Source organism: Thamnophis elegans, chromosome 3 (assembly GCF_009769535.1).
Source record: "Thamnophis elegans isolate rThaEle1 chromosome 3, rThaEle1.pri, whole genome shotgun sequence".
NCBI classification, from domain to species: Eukaryota; Metazoa; Chordata; class Lepidosauria; order Squamata; family Colubridae; genus Thamnophis; species Thamnophis elegans.
The window spans coordinates 129,597,613-129,613,490 of record NC_045543.1 but is presented as its reverse complement, the minus strand read 5'-3'; the positions used below and the strand labels follow the sequence as shown (position 1 = coordinate 129,613,490).

At 36.2% G+C, this 15,878-nt stretch overlaps 1 protein-coding gene across 3 annotated transcripts in view; it reads right to left on the bottom strand.

Annotated features, from left to right (window-relative positions):
- Window positions 1-4,457: 4,457 nt before the first annotated feature.
- The window catches only part of LMBRD2 (LMBR1 domain containing 2), a 33,237-nt gene continuing 21,816 nt past the window's right edge, over window positions 4,458-15,878 (bottom strand). For all 3 annotated transcript variants that reach the window (XM_032213091.1, XM_032213090.1, XM_032213092.1), the window contains 4 exons: window positions 14,356-14,402; window positions 13,630-13,735; window positions 11,294-11,423; window positions 4,458-9,092 (listed from right to left, as the gene is read on the bottom strand). In XM_032213091.1, coding sequence (XP_032068982.1) covers window positions 9,032-9,092; window positions 11,294-11,423; window positions 13,630-13,735; window positions 14,356-14,402 — 344 coding nt within the window. In that variant the 3' untranslated portion in view covers window positions 4,458-9,031. The remainder of the gene's footprint in view (window positions 9,093-11,293; window positions 11,424-13,629; window positions 13,736-14,355; window positions 14,403-15,878) is intronic.

Genomic DNA, 15,878 nt, shown 5'->3' with positions numbered 1-15,878 from the left:
GTGACAAGAGCACAAATGCTTTTTTATTTTAAAATTATGTTTCTGGGAATATGATTGATGTTTTGCTGTAATATAATATTTTCTCTTTTTTCTTTCTGAAATAACGAATGGAGAGGCCCAATAAAATAAAGTTCTTTTTTCCGCTCGCGGTTTCCCCAGTAGGTTTGCAGGTTTAGCGCCCTGCTGCAAAAAGAATGCAAAAGTCAAAAATTTCCACAATAAAAGGAAACTGCCACATCATCTGTGTTTCCAACCTGCGATCCAGAGGTGTTTCCATGTTGTAGTTAGGTCAACTTGAAATGTGATAGAAGCCACACTTGTTTTATATGCATGACATACATGCGATGCACATAAAAAGAAAGCAGAATTTTGATCACACCATCACAGCTGTCACCTTGATTTATTTTGAACATGCGCTACGGATACCCCTGGTACAGTCCTTCACGAAGCAGTCAGAATTCATCCCGAAATTTATTTGTTTAAAAAATGCAGACAAGACTAATCGGAAGATGCAAAGAATACCATCAAATCAGTATCCACCCTCTGGATGGATTCAGAGACTCTCCTCTCCGATTTTTGCTCCAAATGAAAATATATTATTAGCAGCTACTCACCCCACGGATGTTTTTCTGTACATGTATTTGTGTGCACTCCTCCAGTGGTTTCCAAAATATTGGACTGGTCTGTGGAAGTTATGGCAAGCTTGATTATAATTCGTAAATCAAATTGCAGAAATCTTTCAAAGTTTCTCTGCTGCCTTCTTGCCATTTCCTGTGTTGTATTTGAAAATGTTTGTGAGTTGTGTACATGAAATGGTAGCTGCCTGGCAATTTTGCAACCAGACGATTTTATCGTGGAGTCTTGACCATGTCCACATCAGTGGTGGGTTGCTAACTGGTTTACTACCGGTTTGCTCGTGCATGCGCAGAAATATCTGGGCGGGTGGGCGGAGCCTCCCACCACCACCGCCACTACTGGTTCGGTTGAACTGGGCCAAACCGGCAGCAACCCACCTCTGGTCCACATGTTCTTTTAATAATTATTTGGGGAGTGGGGGGCAAAAGAGCTAAATGATAAAGGAAGAAACACTGGAAGCTCCCAAGATACAAACACTGAAACCTGAGGGGAAGGTTAAGACCAACATTTTGTTTGTGCGTGTATGTGTGTAGGGATCTTTTTAATTTTCATCTTCTCTTTCTATATACTGTTTAGGTCTTTGTGGCATAAAAACTACTTTAAAACAATTTAAATGGAATTAAAGATATTAGCTTTCTTGCTGTATGCTTCCCATATAGACAATGCCAGGTTGGTTGCAGAATATTTCCTGGTAGGAATGGAAATACACACCAGAAATGTCAGAGGACTCTTTCCAACAGTGTTGGAGTTCAGTGGCTATTTAATGGCTATTCAAAACAATCTGAGATTGAACTGATGAAAAGGAAGGGTATCAATTTTCCAAATTAAATAGTTACATAAGTGATGTAATTTTATTTAGGTTCTTTGTTCCTCTTGTCACTTTTATTTACCCAATTTATATTCTCACCCATCTCCATAAGTTTCTCTAGGCAGTGGACAGTGTTACAATAAAAATATTTAATTATAATTACATTTAAATTATAATTTCATTTAATTATAGAAATTATAAAGATCCTCTGCAAAGAACATCCAGATTATTCAATTAACACTTCAATTAAGATTAATATATTCATGAATTAGCCCAATTACATTGGGTGCATGAATAAGATCATAATTCTAATTAACATGTTCTTCAATATGCTTACATCAAGCTTAGGCCAGAATTTAAAATAGAAGGTAGTAATAGCAGTAGTAAAAGTAGGATGCTTTTCTGGAATATCCCACACATATTTTAAAGTAACTATGCACATAATTGTTTCAGTATGAGAATTATACTGAATTATACCCAAAGACAACAGGTTGGAGAAAGTTAATCTAGGTCAGGGGTATCAAACTCAAGGCCCAAGGGCCAGATCTGGCCTGTGGGGTCCTTAAATCTGGCCCAGTGCTGGCTCCTAAATATTGAAGGACTGGCCTGTGGTGCCTCTGGCAGCCAAAATGGGTCACGGGAGGCCAGTTTGACATCCCTGATCTAGATAAAACAACTGGACATGGGACAGGAGACAATACCATCATTATACCAAAGGCTTCATAATTGATTCATCCAGTATAGGTTGTAGTGTTTTAGTGGTATTTTTTAAAAAAACCTAACTATGCACAGAGCCAGCATATTCTATGTAGAGGTGTTTGCTACATACAAAAGAATTGTACAGTAAGAAGGCGGGGCTTAGCAGTGAGAAGACGGAGTTTCAGGCTATTCCTGAAATTCCTCTATACCGAAGGATTTTTGGACGGGTTCTTTGAACCCTAGCTGTCCCGGAGACGACAGTGAAAGGTGAGGGGAGACCCAGTGACCTCAGAGATGTTCGCAAAGTCTCTGGGGGGGGGTATTAACCCCTCGTGCCAATTCCTTTCTGGATTAGCTCCGTGCTAACTGAAACTGCAGGTTGCCCCTAAGAATGGCAGAAGTGATGTCATCTGGTAAGCTGATTTTATTATTCAAGAGAGACTGTCCGCACTAAAAGCTTAAGCTAATTGAAACCAAAGAATAGAAGAATCTAGCGGCGAATTGGTCTTTTTTTAATGGATTTATGGCTGGTGGCTACTTTATTTCTTAAACGCTTCAAGGAACTCTTCGGCAGCCCTCCCCACTAACTCTTTCTAAGTGGATCGTAAAGTCAATTTTCTACTAATTAGCCCTATACGATCTGACATTTTTATTACTTGGCTGTGTTTACGATCAGATAAGATTGCACAGTTTCCAGCGTGTTTTTACTTACAATTTTTAACTGCGACACATCATGGTGTCGGAAAATACTTCTAAGGTCCCACTCCAGATTCTTTTTTCCGCATGTCGAGAGCTTTTTGACTCTTTTCAGAGATTGGAAAGAAAATTGGATCATCTGATTTTAAAATATGAAGGAAAAACTGAGATCGTTGAATGTTCCTGAAATACAAATGGAAAATGTGAGAAATGGCGTCTGGGCTATCTCAGAGGAAGAAAGGAGTGGGGGAGCTATAAAGAAGATTCATTTAAAGAGACAGAGTGCAGAAGAAATGAAAACTCCACCCTTGAGAATTAAAGTCAACTTGAAAAGTTTTACAAGCCCGGGACAACATTATTATTTCACCACTGACATTCAGAGCCAAAAGGTGCGAAGATATCTTTGTTTGGACTTGCTTATAAAAACATTTGGTAAATTTATCCAACGAATGGCAATTGGTTTGAGAAAATTTTGCTATTGGAGGGACACAGGCTGACAGATGGAAGAATACAATTTAAAATTAGCTAAATCTGATTACTTTATCTTGTAATAGATATAGCTGAATAATAATTGATATTGATGGTAATGTATATAATGTGGAATTGGCTGATAGATTGAAGAATACAATTGAAAACTAGCTAAACCTAATTGCCCTTTTTGTAACAGATATAGCTGAATAATAATTGATATTGATAGCAATGTATATAATGTGGAGTCGATATGATAAATAATAATTGGATATGAGAAAACATTTTTGGATTATACATAAAGAGTATTAATTACAATAATTATCACTATTATAAAAACTAAATAAAATACATATAATCAAATGTTAATCAATACTGGGAAAATGTTGTGATATATGATATGATTAAATATTATGGATGTTCAGCTAAAATAGGATATGAGGATTTGATGTTAATAGAGGATTTTACAAGTAAGTAAATGAAATGTCAGCATGTGTTATGGATTAATTCTTTGGCATAGCTAAGGATGAAGGATGTTTAAATAACCTATAGGTAATTAAAACTGGAGGTATAATGATGTTAATATGGTAAACATTTGAGTTAAGATATTTGAATTAATATGAGTTAATGGAAGAGAAGCACCAAAGCATGTTGTAACCAGTTGATATACTTCTTCTTTTTTATGATAGATACCTGTGTTTCGTTTTTTTTCCTGCCTTGTCCTTTGTCGTTTTTGTCCTTTTTTGCTTTATTTTTTTTCTTTTATGCCTTTTCTTTTTGATTTTTTCTTTTCCCACTGGTGTGGGCAGGTATTGTTCAAGATTATTACTTTTATTAATATCTTTAAATAATAATTACAGTCAAATGAAAATGGATATATGATAATGCTTGAGTTAATATGAGTTATGTTTGTTGACCGTGGAGGAGATGTACCAAAGCTTGTCTGTAATCGATTGATACATTTTTTACAGATGTAAAGAAAGATGCTGTACTTGTTTTAATTAAAATTAAAAAAACATTTAAAAAAAAGAATTGTACAGTAATGTGAATATTCACATAATGTACACCCCCTCTAATATTAATCTAAAACATTGTGTTATTAATCTAAAACATTGTGTTATACATATATAAATAAAATATTGCAGAAAAATCCATTCAGGCAAACTTTATTTAATTAGATTTAAATGTACATTAAAAAAGATCAGTACATAAATAATTTACAGGTCTGAAATTCTGGATATCCAAAGAAGATATACATGTCTGCACTGAAGGGATGAAGAGAAAGGGAATTCACTTAGTCATGCTCTCAAAGCCCATGTGTAACATGCACTTGCAAGGCATTTTATGAATTCATTCAAGCATCCCTTATTTTCCAGAGAAATAAATTATATAAACAAAAACAAATGAAGTAAAAACCATAGTGGGCACATCAGTTTGTAAATATACAATTTAAGATTATTGAGACAGAAACACAATGCTCAGGCTTCAGTATTTTTGTTTACCTATTGTGTTGTTCAAGGAACACAATCTTGCTTCATTATTAGTGATAGAGTGGTATTTGTCCCATTGGTAGTATAAATCATCCTCTTGATTTCTTTTGATCTATAATCATGTCATCCATCCACTAACACAAATAAAAATCTAGCATAGCTTCTATATTTACAAGGGGTAAAATTCTGGCAAATTTCCTTCACGCTGAACACTTGTAGTTTGGCCAATATCAGTAGATACACTACAGCAAAAGGAGCACTAATTGGTAAAATAAGAAACTCACACTCAAACTTCATGTTACTTAGAGAGAAGGAATCATGATGTAGTTGAAATGTTTTCTGATTTAGGAAGCGTAGACAGAAAGTGCAGAAAGAAGTAATGGAAAAGTAACAAAGGTGGGGAAAGCTCTTTAAAGAAAGTTTGGGTGGACATATTCAGATCTCTCAAGATTTTTTCCTTTTTCTATTTTATACATTTTTAGAAATAATCACAGAAGAAAAACTAGCACTGGAATTGCTAAATTCAGAACACAGATTTTTCAGCACGATTCTCCATTTTATTCCGCAAATGATGCTTATTTTAATGTTAAATGAACTTTATTATATCTCCAAGTATTAATGATGACAAACATGAAAATCATTGGCATCTTGTAATATACCGCATACAGTATTATATACCAAGATTGCAAAATAACATTCAATTAGCTGATCTTCACTATTTTTGAGCCCTGTGGAAAATGAAAAAAAAATGTTCCAACCATTCTTTGACAATACCATTAGCAGCATAAATTTGTGCAAAGAAAAATTGTGAAAATTCCACTTCCAAAAGATTTCTTCAGCAGTAATGCACATTTTGTAATGTTTACCACAACTAAAAAACAATTTATTTAATATACAGATGTCCCTTATTATTATTATTTTAATTCTCTGCACTCAGTTCAGGCATCTCCTTCGGCATTTCAGATACACATGAAACACTGACAATTAGAGAAACATATTGTAAAGTTCATTTTAATTCCATTCATATACAGCATTGCATTTTTACTTTAATTTATTCTACAGTAATGCACACATCCCTAATTAGATATAAATAACAATTACTTACTGGCATTAAATATATATCTCACTGATCATGACTCCAAACCCCAATATTATTTACAAAGCAATTATTTCAGTTCCAACTTTACCATTAGGTATAAAGAAAGAATTCAATGGCAAATATAAATTTTTGCATGAATGTATCTGCTAAAAAGCCACACTTTCCAATTTGTTTTAAAAGAAGAAATCAAAGTTTTTCACACAACAAGCACAATGATCAGGCCACTCTTACAAGTGAAAAAATGAGTCAGCTTCACAAATATATAGAAATCTTTTAAATTTTTTCGTTGTGGCATAAAGTTCCAAAGCAGCATTCATAAAGCAAGACACTGAAGTTTTAATACTTAATGTATCAAGCAGTTTGAATTGGTGGCTGGAATGTTTTATATGCTTTTATGCAAGCTGCCTGACTTCAATTTGAAGGTGATCCCAGATTAAAAAAAAAAAACATGTTTATCTCCCCAAAAGAATTTCAAGAAGAAAAAAGTACTATTTCAAACCAAATCTTCCTCACTTGATCTGTCAGTCACCTGAGAATATCCCATAGTCTAGTCCATTTCCAAACTTTAAAGGAAATTACATGGGAAATTCCAGCTCACTTCCCAAAAGAGACCATCTAGTCTACAACTGTGCATTTGAGCCAATAACTTCTGAAGCAAATTTTAACAACTTTTCAGAAGCCTCATTGTTAAGTTCTCAATTTACCAGTTAACCAAATTCCTGTTTATCAAAACAAGGTATTAAAAATATCGGACCTTTTTCTGGGGATCAAAAAATGTTTGGAAGAAATTTGATAACTCTAAAGCAACTTTTCTTAATAGACATGAGATGTTTGGAACAATTTATGTCATTGAGATAATTTCTAATTTCTACATTTATTGTTAAACTGGGATTAATATAACAATTTGCAAATTCATTTGCCAGTACATTCCAATTTCTATCAGTCATATATTTGGTAGGTTGAGCACTGAATGTAATTTCAGCATTCATGAAAATAGCATCCCAAGTCATACATGACAGATGTAAGCTATTCGCTTTGTAAATGCACATTGCCTAAAATGATGCTTCACTGAAGCTACTGTGAATCACAATACCTTTCTCCAGGGATGGGTTCTGGCTTTTGTTACTGCCGAATGGGCCCTATGCGTGCATGCGCAATAGTAAAAAAACCAAGATGGCGGCGCCTATGGCACCATTGATAGAACCAGTTCGGGGGCCTGTCCAGCTGAGTTACTACCTACTCGGCCGAACTGGTCCGAACCAGTAGGAACCCACCTCTGCCTTTCTCCCTCTAAAATGAATGTTTTGGTTTACGTATTATAAAATACACGGATCAACCATTACTCTGTCTATTTTCTTCAATCTCTTCCTTGTTACTTTCTCATGCTACATCTGAATTTGGATACTATAAGGAAATGCCCAATAAATTATCCCACATTATTTATACAGTTGTTACAAAAACATCTTTGTACTCATAAAAATCTGCCAAACACTGTGCCTTTAGGTTGCATTGTTTTGGGATGTTTAAAATCTATCCAACAACAACAAAAAAAATCGGTTGTACAGCATTACTATTCACTAATCAAAATATTTACATCCCTTGCTTTTATAAAATGACAAAAAATATCGTGGAGAGATGGGCAGCAAACAAGTAAAATAAATAAAATAAAAACACAAATCCCCTTCCAGTATGAAACACAGGATAGTGATAGATGTTTAAATCCTCATGATAATCAATATCTAATCACCGGATTTGGCTTCAAGAAAACAAACAATGACAAATGCTTATTTTTTTCTCAACATCTTCCAATATTGTCTGGTCTCAATAATACTGTACACATTTCTCTATAGCATTAATGAATACCTATGAAAATTATTTTGAAAAATCTCATCTCTTTATTTGAAAAGGTATGGTTTTTTTTTTCCTCTCTAGTGAAAAAATTGCTCTAGCAGTAAAAATACAGTCTTGATTAAAACAGATTTCCTTTGTAAGGCAATAGCTGGATGTCATCTTTTTTTTCATTTTAATACTAGAAGAATTCATTTTTTTCAAAAGGCAAGATCCAAACTGCAAGAACTATTAAATTATATTTAAAGCAATGGACTTTAAACTGTAGCTTTGCAATTCAGAATGACAAAAATATAATTTAGCTGAATTATTTTTACCAGCAGCTTTTATCAATGAATCTTAAAAAGATATTTTATGATGTTTTTCCCTTATAGCTTTATGTCAGTATATGTAGTTATAAATATCGTGTTTTCAAACTGTTAAGATATGATTAAGATTTTATCAATATTCTTATGCGTGCAAATGTCATTTGCTAAATAGATAAAGAAAACATAAATTGTTTCCTGTTCAGTGACTATTAGGCAGGCATTGAGGAAAAGCTATTTTCTGTAGATTTGTAAAATCACTCTAGGTCTTCGAGAACTTGAATGGAGAACCCAAACCTATCTGGATGGCCTTTCACGAATCATCCCAAAGCTGGAATAAAAGTTAACCAAAAATATTTGCACCAAATAGGGACAATCTAATGAACTGCCATTAGGAAAACCTAACTGTGTTATCCTTACAAATCTCTTTCAAACCTAAAGTCTTCCCAACACCACCACCCAAAAAGAAAACTTCCCACAGGTGCACATTTACAATTTTATTTTGGGCCCAACATTTGTTATTTTAAGATTGCATCTGCATTACCTTTACCTTAATTCAACTCAATAAGTCAAAACCATACTCCCTGTATGTATGGTCAGCTTCTAAAATCTAGGAGAGGCTTTTGAGACTGAACAGGCTTCTTCATTAAGAGATAAGAATAACCCCAAATATCAAGGCCTTTCTGTCTCTGGGCCATCTGGCACCCCTTTCTCCTTTGTGCCCCTTCTCTTCTTATTCGCATCTTATTCAAAGTTTGAAGGAGTGAGGGGGAAGGTAGAAAAGGCACTGCTGCGGGGGTTAGAAACCAATGCTCTAAGCCCATCTTGAAGTGGGCAACTAATTCTACAAAGTGCATTTTTTTGGAGGAAAAAAAGTTCCTTATTCCTCACATTCTTTTCTTGTGAACTGAAGCTGATTCGGCTGCAGAATGAGAAACAGAAAGGGTGTTTTTCCAGAGTGAGATCCAAGTATTTGGAGGCTTTAGACATCATCAAATATTCTACTTCGAGACATTGACAAATATCTTCCGCCAGGTTGGTACCTGTAGAATACAGAGAGGCTTTAAATATGGAACTTACATGGCCCTGTTTTTGAGCTAATGACATTGAGTGAGGAGAGGCACAGTAGCTATGCAAGTCCAAAATCAGGAGTCTGGTAGCACCTTTTCAAATTAATCATGTTATTACACAGGGTTGTTGTCAGGGAGAAAATAGGAGAAAGAGGGCAAAATATGGAGGCTAAAACATATAAATAACGGTTGCAGGAACTGGGTATGCCTAGTTTAACGAAAAGAAGGACTAGGGGAGAAATGATAGCAGTCTTCCAATATCTTAGGGGCTGCCACAAACAAGAGCTATTCTCCAAACCACCTGAGGGTAAGACAAGAAGCAATGGGTGGAAACTAATTAAGGAGAGAAGCAACATAGAACTGAAGAGAAATGTCCTGACAGTTAGGACAATTAATCAGTGGAACAGTTTGCCTCCAGAAGTTGTGAATGCCCCAACACTGGAAGTTTTTAAGAAAATGTTGGATAACCGTTTGTCTGAAGTGGTGTAGGTTTCCTGCCTAAGCAGGGGATTGGACTAGAAGACCTCCAAGGTCCCTTCCAACTCTGTTATTCTACATGTTTGTTCATTCCTTACTTATAAAGTAATAGAACTAATAAACAAATAAATAAATCAAAAGCAGGAAACTTGTGAACTACACCTCATTTATCCCCTACGTGGAAATGCATGGAATAGCACTGTGAATTGTGTAAATCTTACAAAAGATCAGGTTATAACAACACCTCTGCAATATTCAACTTTATACTGGTAGTCCTTGACTTATGACCACAATTGAGCCCAAACCTTTTGTTGCTAAGCGACAAATTTGTTAAAATGAATTTTGCCCCATCTTGAGACCTTTTTTGCCACAGTGGTTAAGTGAATCATTGCAGTTGTTAAGTTAGTAACATGGTTGTTAAGTGAAACTGCCTTCCTCATGGACTTTGTTTGTCAGAAAGACACAAAAGGTGATCACATGACCCCGGGACACTGTAACCGTCAAAAATATGACTTGGTTGCCAAGCATCTGAATTTTGATCATGTGACCACGGAGATGCTGCAATAGTCATAAGCATAAAAAATGGGCATATCACTTTTTTAGTGCCATTGTAACTTCAAACAGTCACTAAATTAACTTTTGTAAGTCAAGGACTACCTGTATTCTAATTTTTTCTATATAAAATATGGAATATCTAGGGTTACATTCAGTGTAAGAACTCAATGACAAGAAATCAGATATTCATAATGGAAACAACTGTCTTTCAATGCCATGAATATTCAAGCACCTAAAATTTAGTGCAGAGGTATGTATATTACATTATGTTTTCTTGATAGCATTCCAGTACAGGAAAGTCGGAAAACATTAACATCTTTTTGGGATCAACCTTCTATAATTATCTCTTCCCCAGAGCAGATGTTGGAAACCTGTTTCCTGCTTTCATTTGTGTGTGTGTGTGTTTTTTTAGCAGAACTTAATGAGAAATCTGAACAGGAATTTCCTGGCATCAAGGAAATGATGGTGACGAGTATTTACAGACAATGTCAGTCTAATCCAGATGCTCCTTGGATATGATTATTTTACACTATCATGCTCATATTTATAAAACTCAGTGCCCCTGTGAAAGGTAAGGATGACTACTGCGTTTGTGGTGCAATCAGAACATTGCGTGTGTTGAAGTTGTTTTAATGCAAACCAAAGATGCCTTTTAAAAAACAAGTTTACATCATATTCTTATGCATGCCAGTGCTGTGTGTGATGTAATTTAAGGTGGTTCTGACAAGTGTCGTCGGCATCTTCATATCCGGTCACATGGGTGGTAAGCCACTCCCACAAAGGAGGCCACACCCACAGAGTAGGTTCGAACAATTTTTGAAACCCACCACTGGTCCAGACTCTTCTTGATAACCTCCATTGATGGAGCATCCACAACTTCATTAATTGTTCTCACTCTCAGGAAATTTGTCCTTCTAGGTTGGATCTCTGTTACCATAACACTATCACACAGTGTCACACACAGTGCTGTGTGTGAGGTAATATAAGGTGGTTCTGACAAGTGTCGTCGGCATCTTCATATCCGGTCACATGGGCGGCAAGTCACTCCCATCCAGTCACATGGGCGGCAAGCCACTCCACAAAGGAGGCCACACCCACAGTGTATGTTCGAACAATTTTTGAAACCCACCACTGCTCCTTACCTTCCTGATTCAGAATCAAGAGGATCTTCATTGACTGAATCTGCATTGAAGTCCAGAGGTTCTGCGTCCTGTAGAAGTTCCACTGTATCCCGTTCGCTCCTTCCATTTGACCTGGTGTACTTGGAAGTCACTGTAGGAAGACATTTTACAAAATAGTCAAAGGGCATGTTGAACTCTAGCAAATATTTGAAAAGGCCTTTGCCAGGGGGAAAAATTGATCTGAATAGATAGATGGCCTAATATTTTCAAGGAGAATAGAATAGAATACTTTATTGGCCATGTGTGATTGGAAACACAAGGAATTTGTCTTTGGTGCATATGCTCTCAATGTACATAAAAGAAAAGATACATTCGTCAGGAATCATAAGGTACAACACTTAATGATAGTCATGGGATACAAATAAGCAATCAAATCATACTAGGAAACAATAAATATAAATCGTAAGGATACAAGCAACAAAGTTACAATCATAAGTGGGAGGAGATGGGTGATAGGAACGATGAGAAGACTAGTAGCAATAGTAGTGCAGACTTAGTAAATAGTTTGACAATGTTGAGGAAATTATTTGTTCAGCAGAGTGATGGTGTTCGGGGAAAAACTGTCCTTGTGTCTAGTTGTCTTGGTGTGCAGTGCTCTATAGTGTCTTTTTGAGGGTAGGAGTTGAAACAATTTATGTCCAGGATGTGAGGGGTGTGTAAATATTTTCACAGGCCTCTTTCTGAATTATTAATTATTAAGATTAATAGATACATAATACAAAAATGCAAACACCATTTCTAAAATAATGCAATTGTTACTATATGTATTTATTATAAATATAATAGATTATACAAATAATAAAGTATGAATAAAATATATATATATTTAAAATCACAATCAAAAGGAATAGAGACGGATTGGATATATTGGATATAATCCAATATATCCAAATAGTCAAATAGTCTTTGACTATTAAATAGTCTATAGACTATTAAATTATCAAATAGTCTTTCAAGGGTGAATTTGCAACCACAACCTTATCAGGCTTGGAGAGCTGCCAAGCCGATATCTTCCAAAGGCTATGCTGTATCAGAAAATACTTGGCAAGAAGTCTCTGAGAGTCACAAACAAATCTTCAGACTAATTAAGCGAACTAATTGTCTCCTGCAAACTCCACTCCCCTTTCGCTCCTTTTTATTCCCTATGGGAGGGGCCATTCACCATCCACCTGTGCCTTTACTCCCAAGTCGGCCCTTGTTCCTTAACTGTTCCCTTCTGGCAGCTCTGCGCATGCATACATCAGGAACAGGCGCCAGCTGTTCTTCTGCCCCACTGATCTCCAACTCTGAAGCTGATAACTGTTGGATTGCCCAGGCCCCATCTCTGCCTCCGACGAAGGCACTCATCAGTCCTTTCACAATAAACTGGCTCTTCCCCTAGGCACTGGGAGGGCAGGGTGTTAGTTTGGGAGCTCTAGCATTGGGTGCAGGTGTCCAATGGCTTGTATTTTTATTAAGCCTCAATGCAGTTTTAGTAGGTTTTTGCCTAAATAATTCTGTGTTAGTCCACTCCTCAGAGTTTCTGGATAGATGGACAGCAGTACAAAGAATGGAGATCCTATCGATGGGGCTTTGGAGGCAGGTGTTCTGTGTCCGTCTCTGCTCTTTGCGACTCCCAGAAAAACACAATGAATCTAATCTTTCTAGGCTTCAGGAGAACTTTGGAGACTTCCCTGTTCCAAAGCAGGAAAGTATGTTTTGACTGAAAGATGGTTTTTTTTATATCTGATGTTTGTTTGTTTTGCTTACCTTTACCTGGGGTTTCTTGATTGTTTTATTTATTTGTGTCGTAATCTTCACAATGCCTGTGGGAATGGACAGCATACTGGCCATTCAGCCATACATGACCAAGCCAGTTTGGTCTAAGGTTAAGGCAGAATGCTAGAAACCAGAAGACTGTGAGTTCTAGTCCTGCCTTAGTCATGAAAGCTGGCTGGATGACTTTGTGGCAGTCATTGTCTCTCAAACCATCACACCTTACAGAATTATTGCTGGTGTGTGTGTGTGTGAGAGAGAGAGAGGGGGGGGGGGAATAAGGAAGCAAATTTTACTAAATCAAAATTTGATCAATTATTTCCCAATGACTCCAATTTAGTTCTAGTTTCACATCACCAATTTCACTAGAAATTGTACCAACCCCCTTGGAAATGAATGAAATAGTGTAGTCAAATATTACCCATGATCTACAGAAATATACAAGTTGCCTCAGAGCAAGTATTACATTTCTGATTTTTTAAAAAAAAAAACTTCTTAAGTCCAAACAAAAAGCAAAATTAAATTGTTAATGGTATACTTACATCTGTTTGTATTGATCTCTGTGAAACTAGACTCTTTTTGGTCTGCTTGAATATTTCTGTTTCTTGTTGAAGGTTCACGATTGTTTCCATACCGTTCTTTCCACTCCTGTCCAAAAATACAGAGTGAATACAGACACACACAAAGGCACATTGTATAGCACAGTGATTTTAATGTCTCACTTCGCATCATTTGCAAATGAAGAATGAGAAAGTGGAAGAATGTAGCACTCAAAGAAGGGTTCAACACCACACCGCCCATTAAGTCTACTGCCAAGATGGGGACCATGCTCCACCTACTAATTAATAAAAAACAATAATTTTAAATGACTGAAATCTTGTACGATCTCACATGCTAAGAATGCCTGAATTGTATAAGAGTTTGGTCTTCTCACAGGAAACAGCTGAAATCTTGTGAAAACTGAAGATGCTTCAGTATTTGGGGAATTTATAAAAAAAAAAAGGCAACCATGTTCAAAATACCAGCATCTAGTACCAAAAAGGATTAGTTACAAAATACCAAGGAAATCTAACCATTATAACCAAATGATTATAATATAATGCTGCTCAGAAAAAGAAACCAATATTTTATGCAAAATGTAATATGCCACCTATTTTTGCCGATTTAGGATTGGATTGCCTGCTGCAGAAATGACCATATTCTCCAAAGTTAATATTACTAAACTTTTAATATATTTTAGAGGGAATATATTAAGCTGTTGAACGTACCCGTCTCCTGTTATCACCATCTTCCTGCCTTTGCCGTTTTCTCTTTTCTAGGGAGAAAAATGTTTTCATTTGGATGTACAGCAATTTTTTGTAAAAAAAAAAAACCAACAACTTAATATACACTTTCAGTGAAATCAGTTTTCTTCCATTAAGAATTATAAACTTTGGGGTCAGAAGAAATGTATGATGGTTTAGTACTTCCCCTTTCTGTTGTAACTGCATGAAGGTTGGAGGAGCCAGGTGGTAGCTTCACTTTGGAAGACTATGTTCAAGTTTCCTGATCAGCAAAAAGTGCGAGGAACTGTGTAGCGGGGCCAAGACAGTATAAATTGGACATGCTTTGGAAGTGAACAGATTCAAAACACCGCTAATCTTTTCCACTGTGAACATTCAAAACACTGTCTAATCTAATCCAAAGAATTGTCTATTTTCTGTCTTTCTATCCCTTTACGTAAACAATAATGTAGAACAGGGGTGTCAAAGTCAAGGCTTGCAATGGTTAGATCTGGCCACCCCACTCCCACCCCGCTCCATTTTGGCTGGCAAGGTGCTGCAGGAGGTGTCCATCCAGTCTCTTCCCCACTCCCCGCCGGCCCGCAGAGAACTACAATGCTGATCTGGCCCTCAAAGAAATCCAGTTTGACACCCCTGATGTAGAACATGGAGCAAGGGGAATTGGGCCCAAATTCCTTGATCTTTGCTCAGTGAAAAATTCTCAACATGGGAAACAAATGATTGCAAAGGCAAAATCCCATCTAAAACTGGATAAAAAGTCACAATGCAAGTAGAATTAAGGCTAAGGCTAAGCCACTATTCGCCTCTATTTTTCTACTGCAACGTTTGCACATGTACATTAGAAGAATTATTTATTTAAGTTGAAGATGCACAAAGCAGAATTAGGAGCCTGCATTTCTTAACAATGTAAGGATGGAGATAACTATTTTTGCCTGAAAACTACATAGAAACTGAAAAATTTACCAAACAACATGTATATAATGTATCTTTATGTATCATTGGCCACAAATGTCAATATGGAGCCGCGTGGAAGGTGAATCTATAAACAGAATTTTCAGAAGAGGTGGGCCCTCCCTATTTATGTGCAAAACACAATAGGCCTGCTTCTTAGTTGTGGAGTTAATTATTGAAGATATTAACTATCAAGGAAGCTGAGTGTCATTAAAAATCATTAAGTGACACTGACAGAGCTAAAAGAATCTATTCATCACGTCCTGCTCTGTGAGAGCATTCAGTTGACCTTTTTTGAAGACAAGAGTACAGTCCAGATACATATTTGATACTGGGGTCCATGGTGCTTGGTGAGATTTGTTGTTTTCTTGCAGACGTTTTATTACCCAAACTAGGTAACATATTGCAGTGATGATGCCACCTAGTTTGAGTAAAGAAAATCTGCAAAAAAAAAAAAAACCCAGCCAACTCAGAAGGCACCAAAGATCCGTAATTTCAATCCTAAACTACAAATAAGCTCCTTTATCAGTATATTTGATATACCCCAGGAAGAGAAT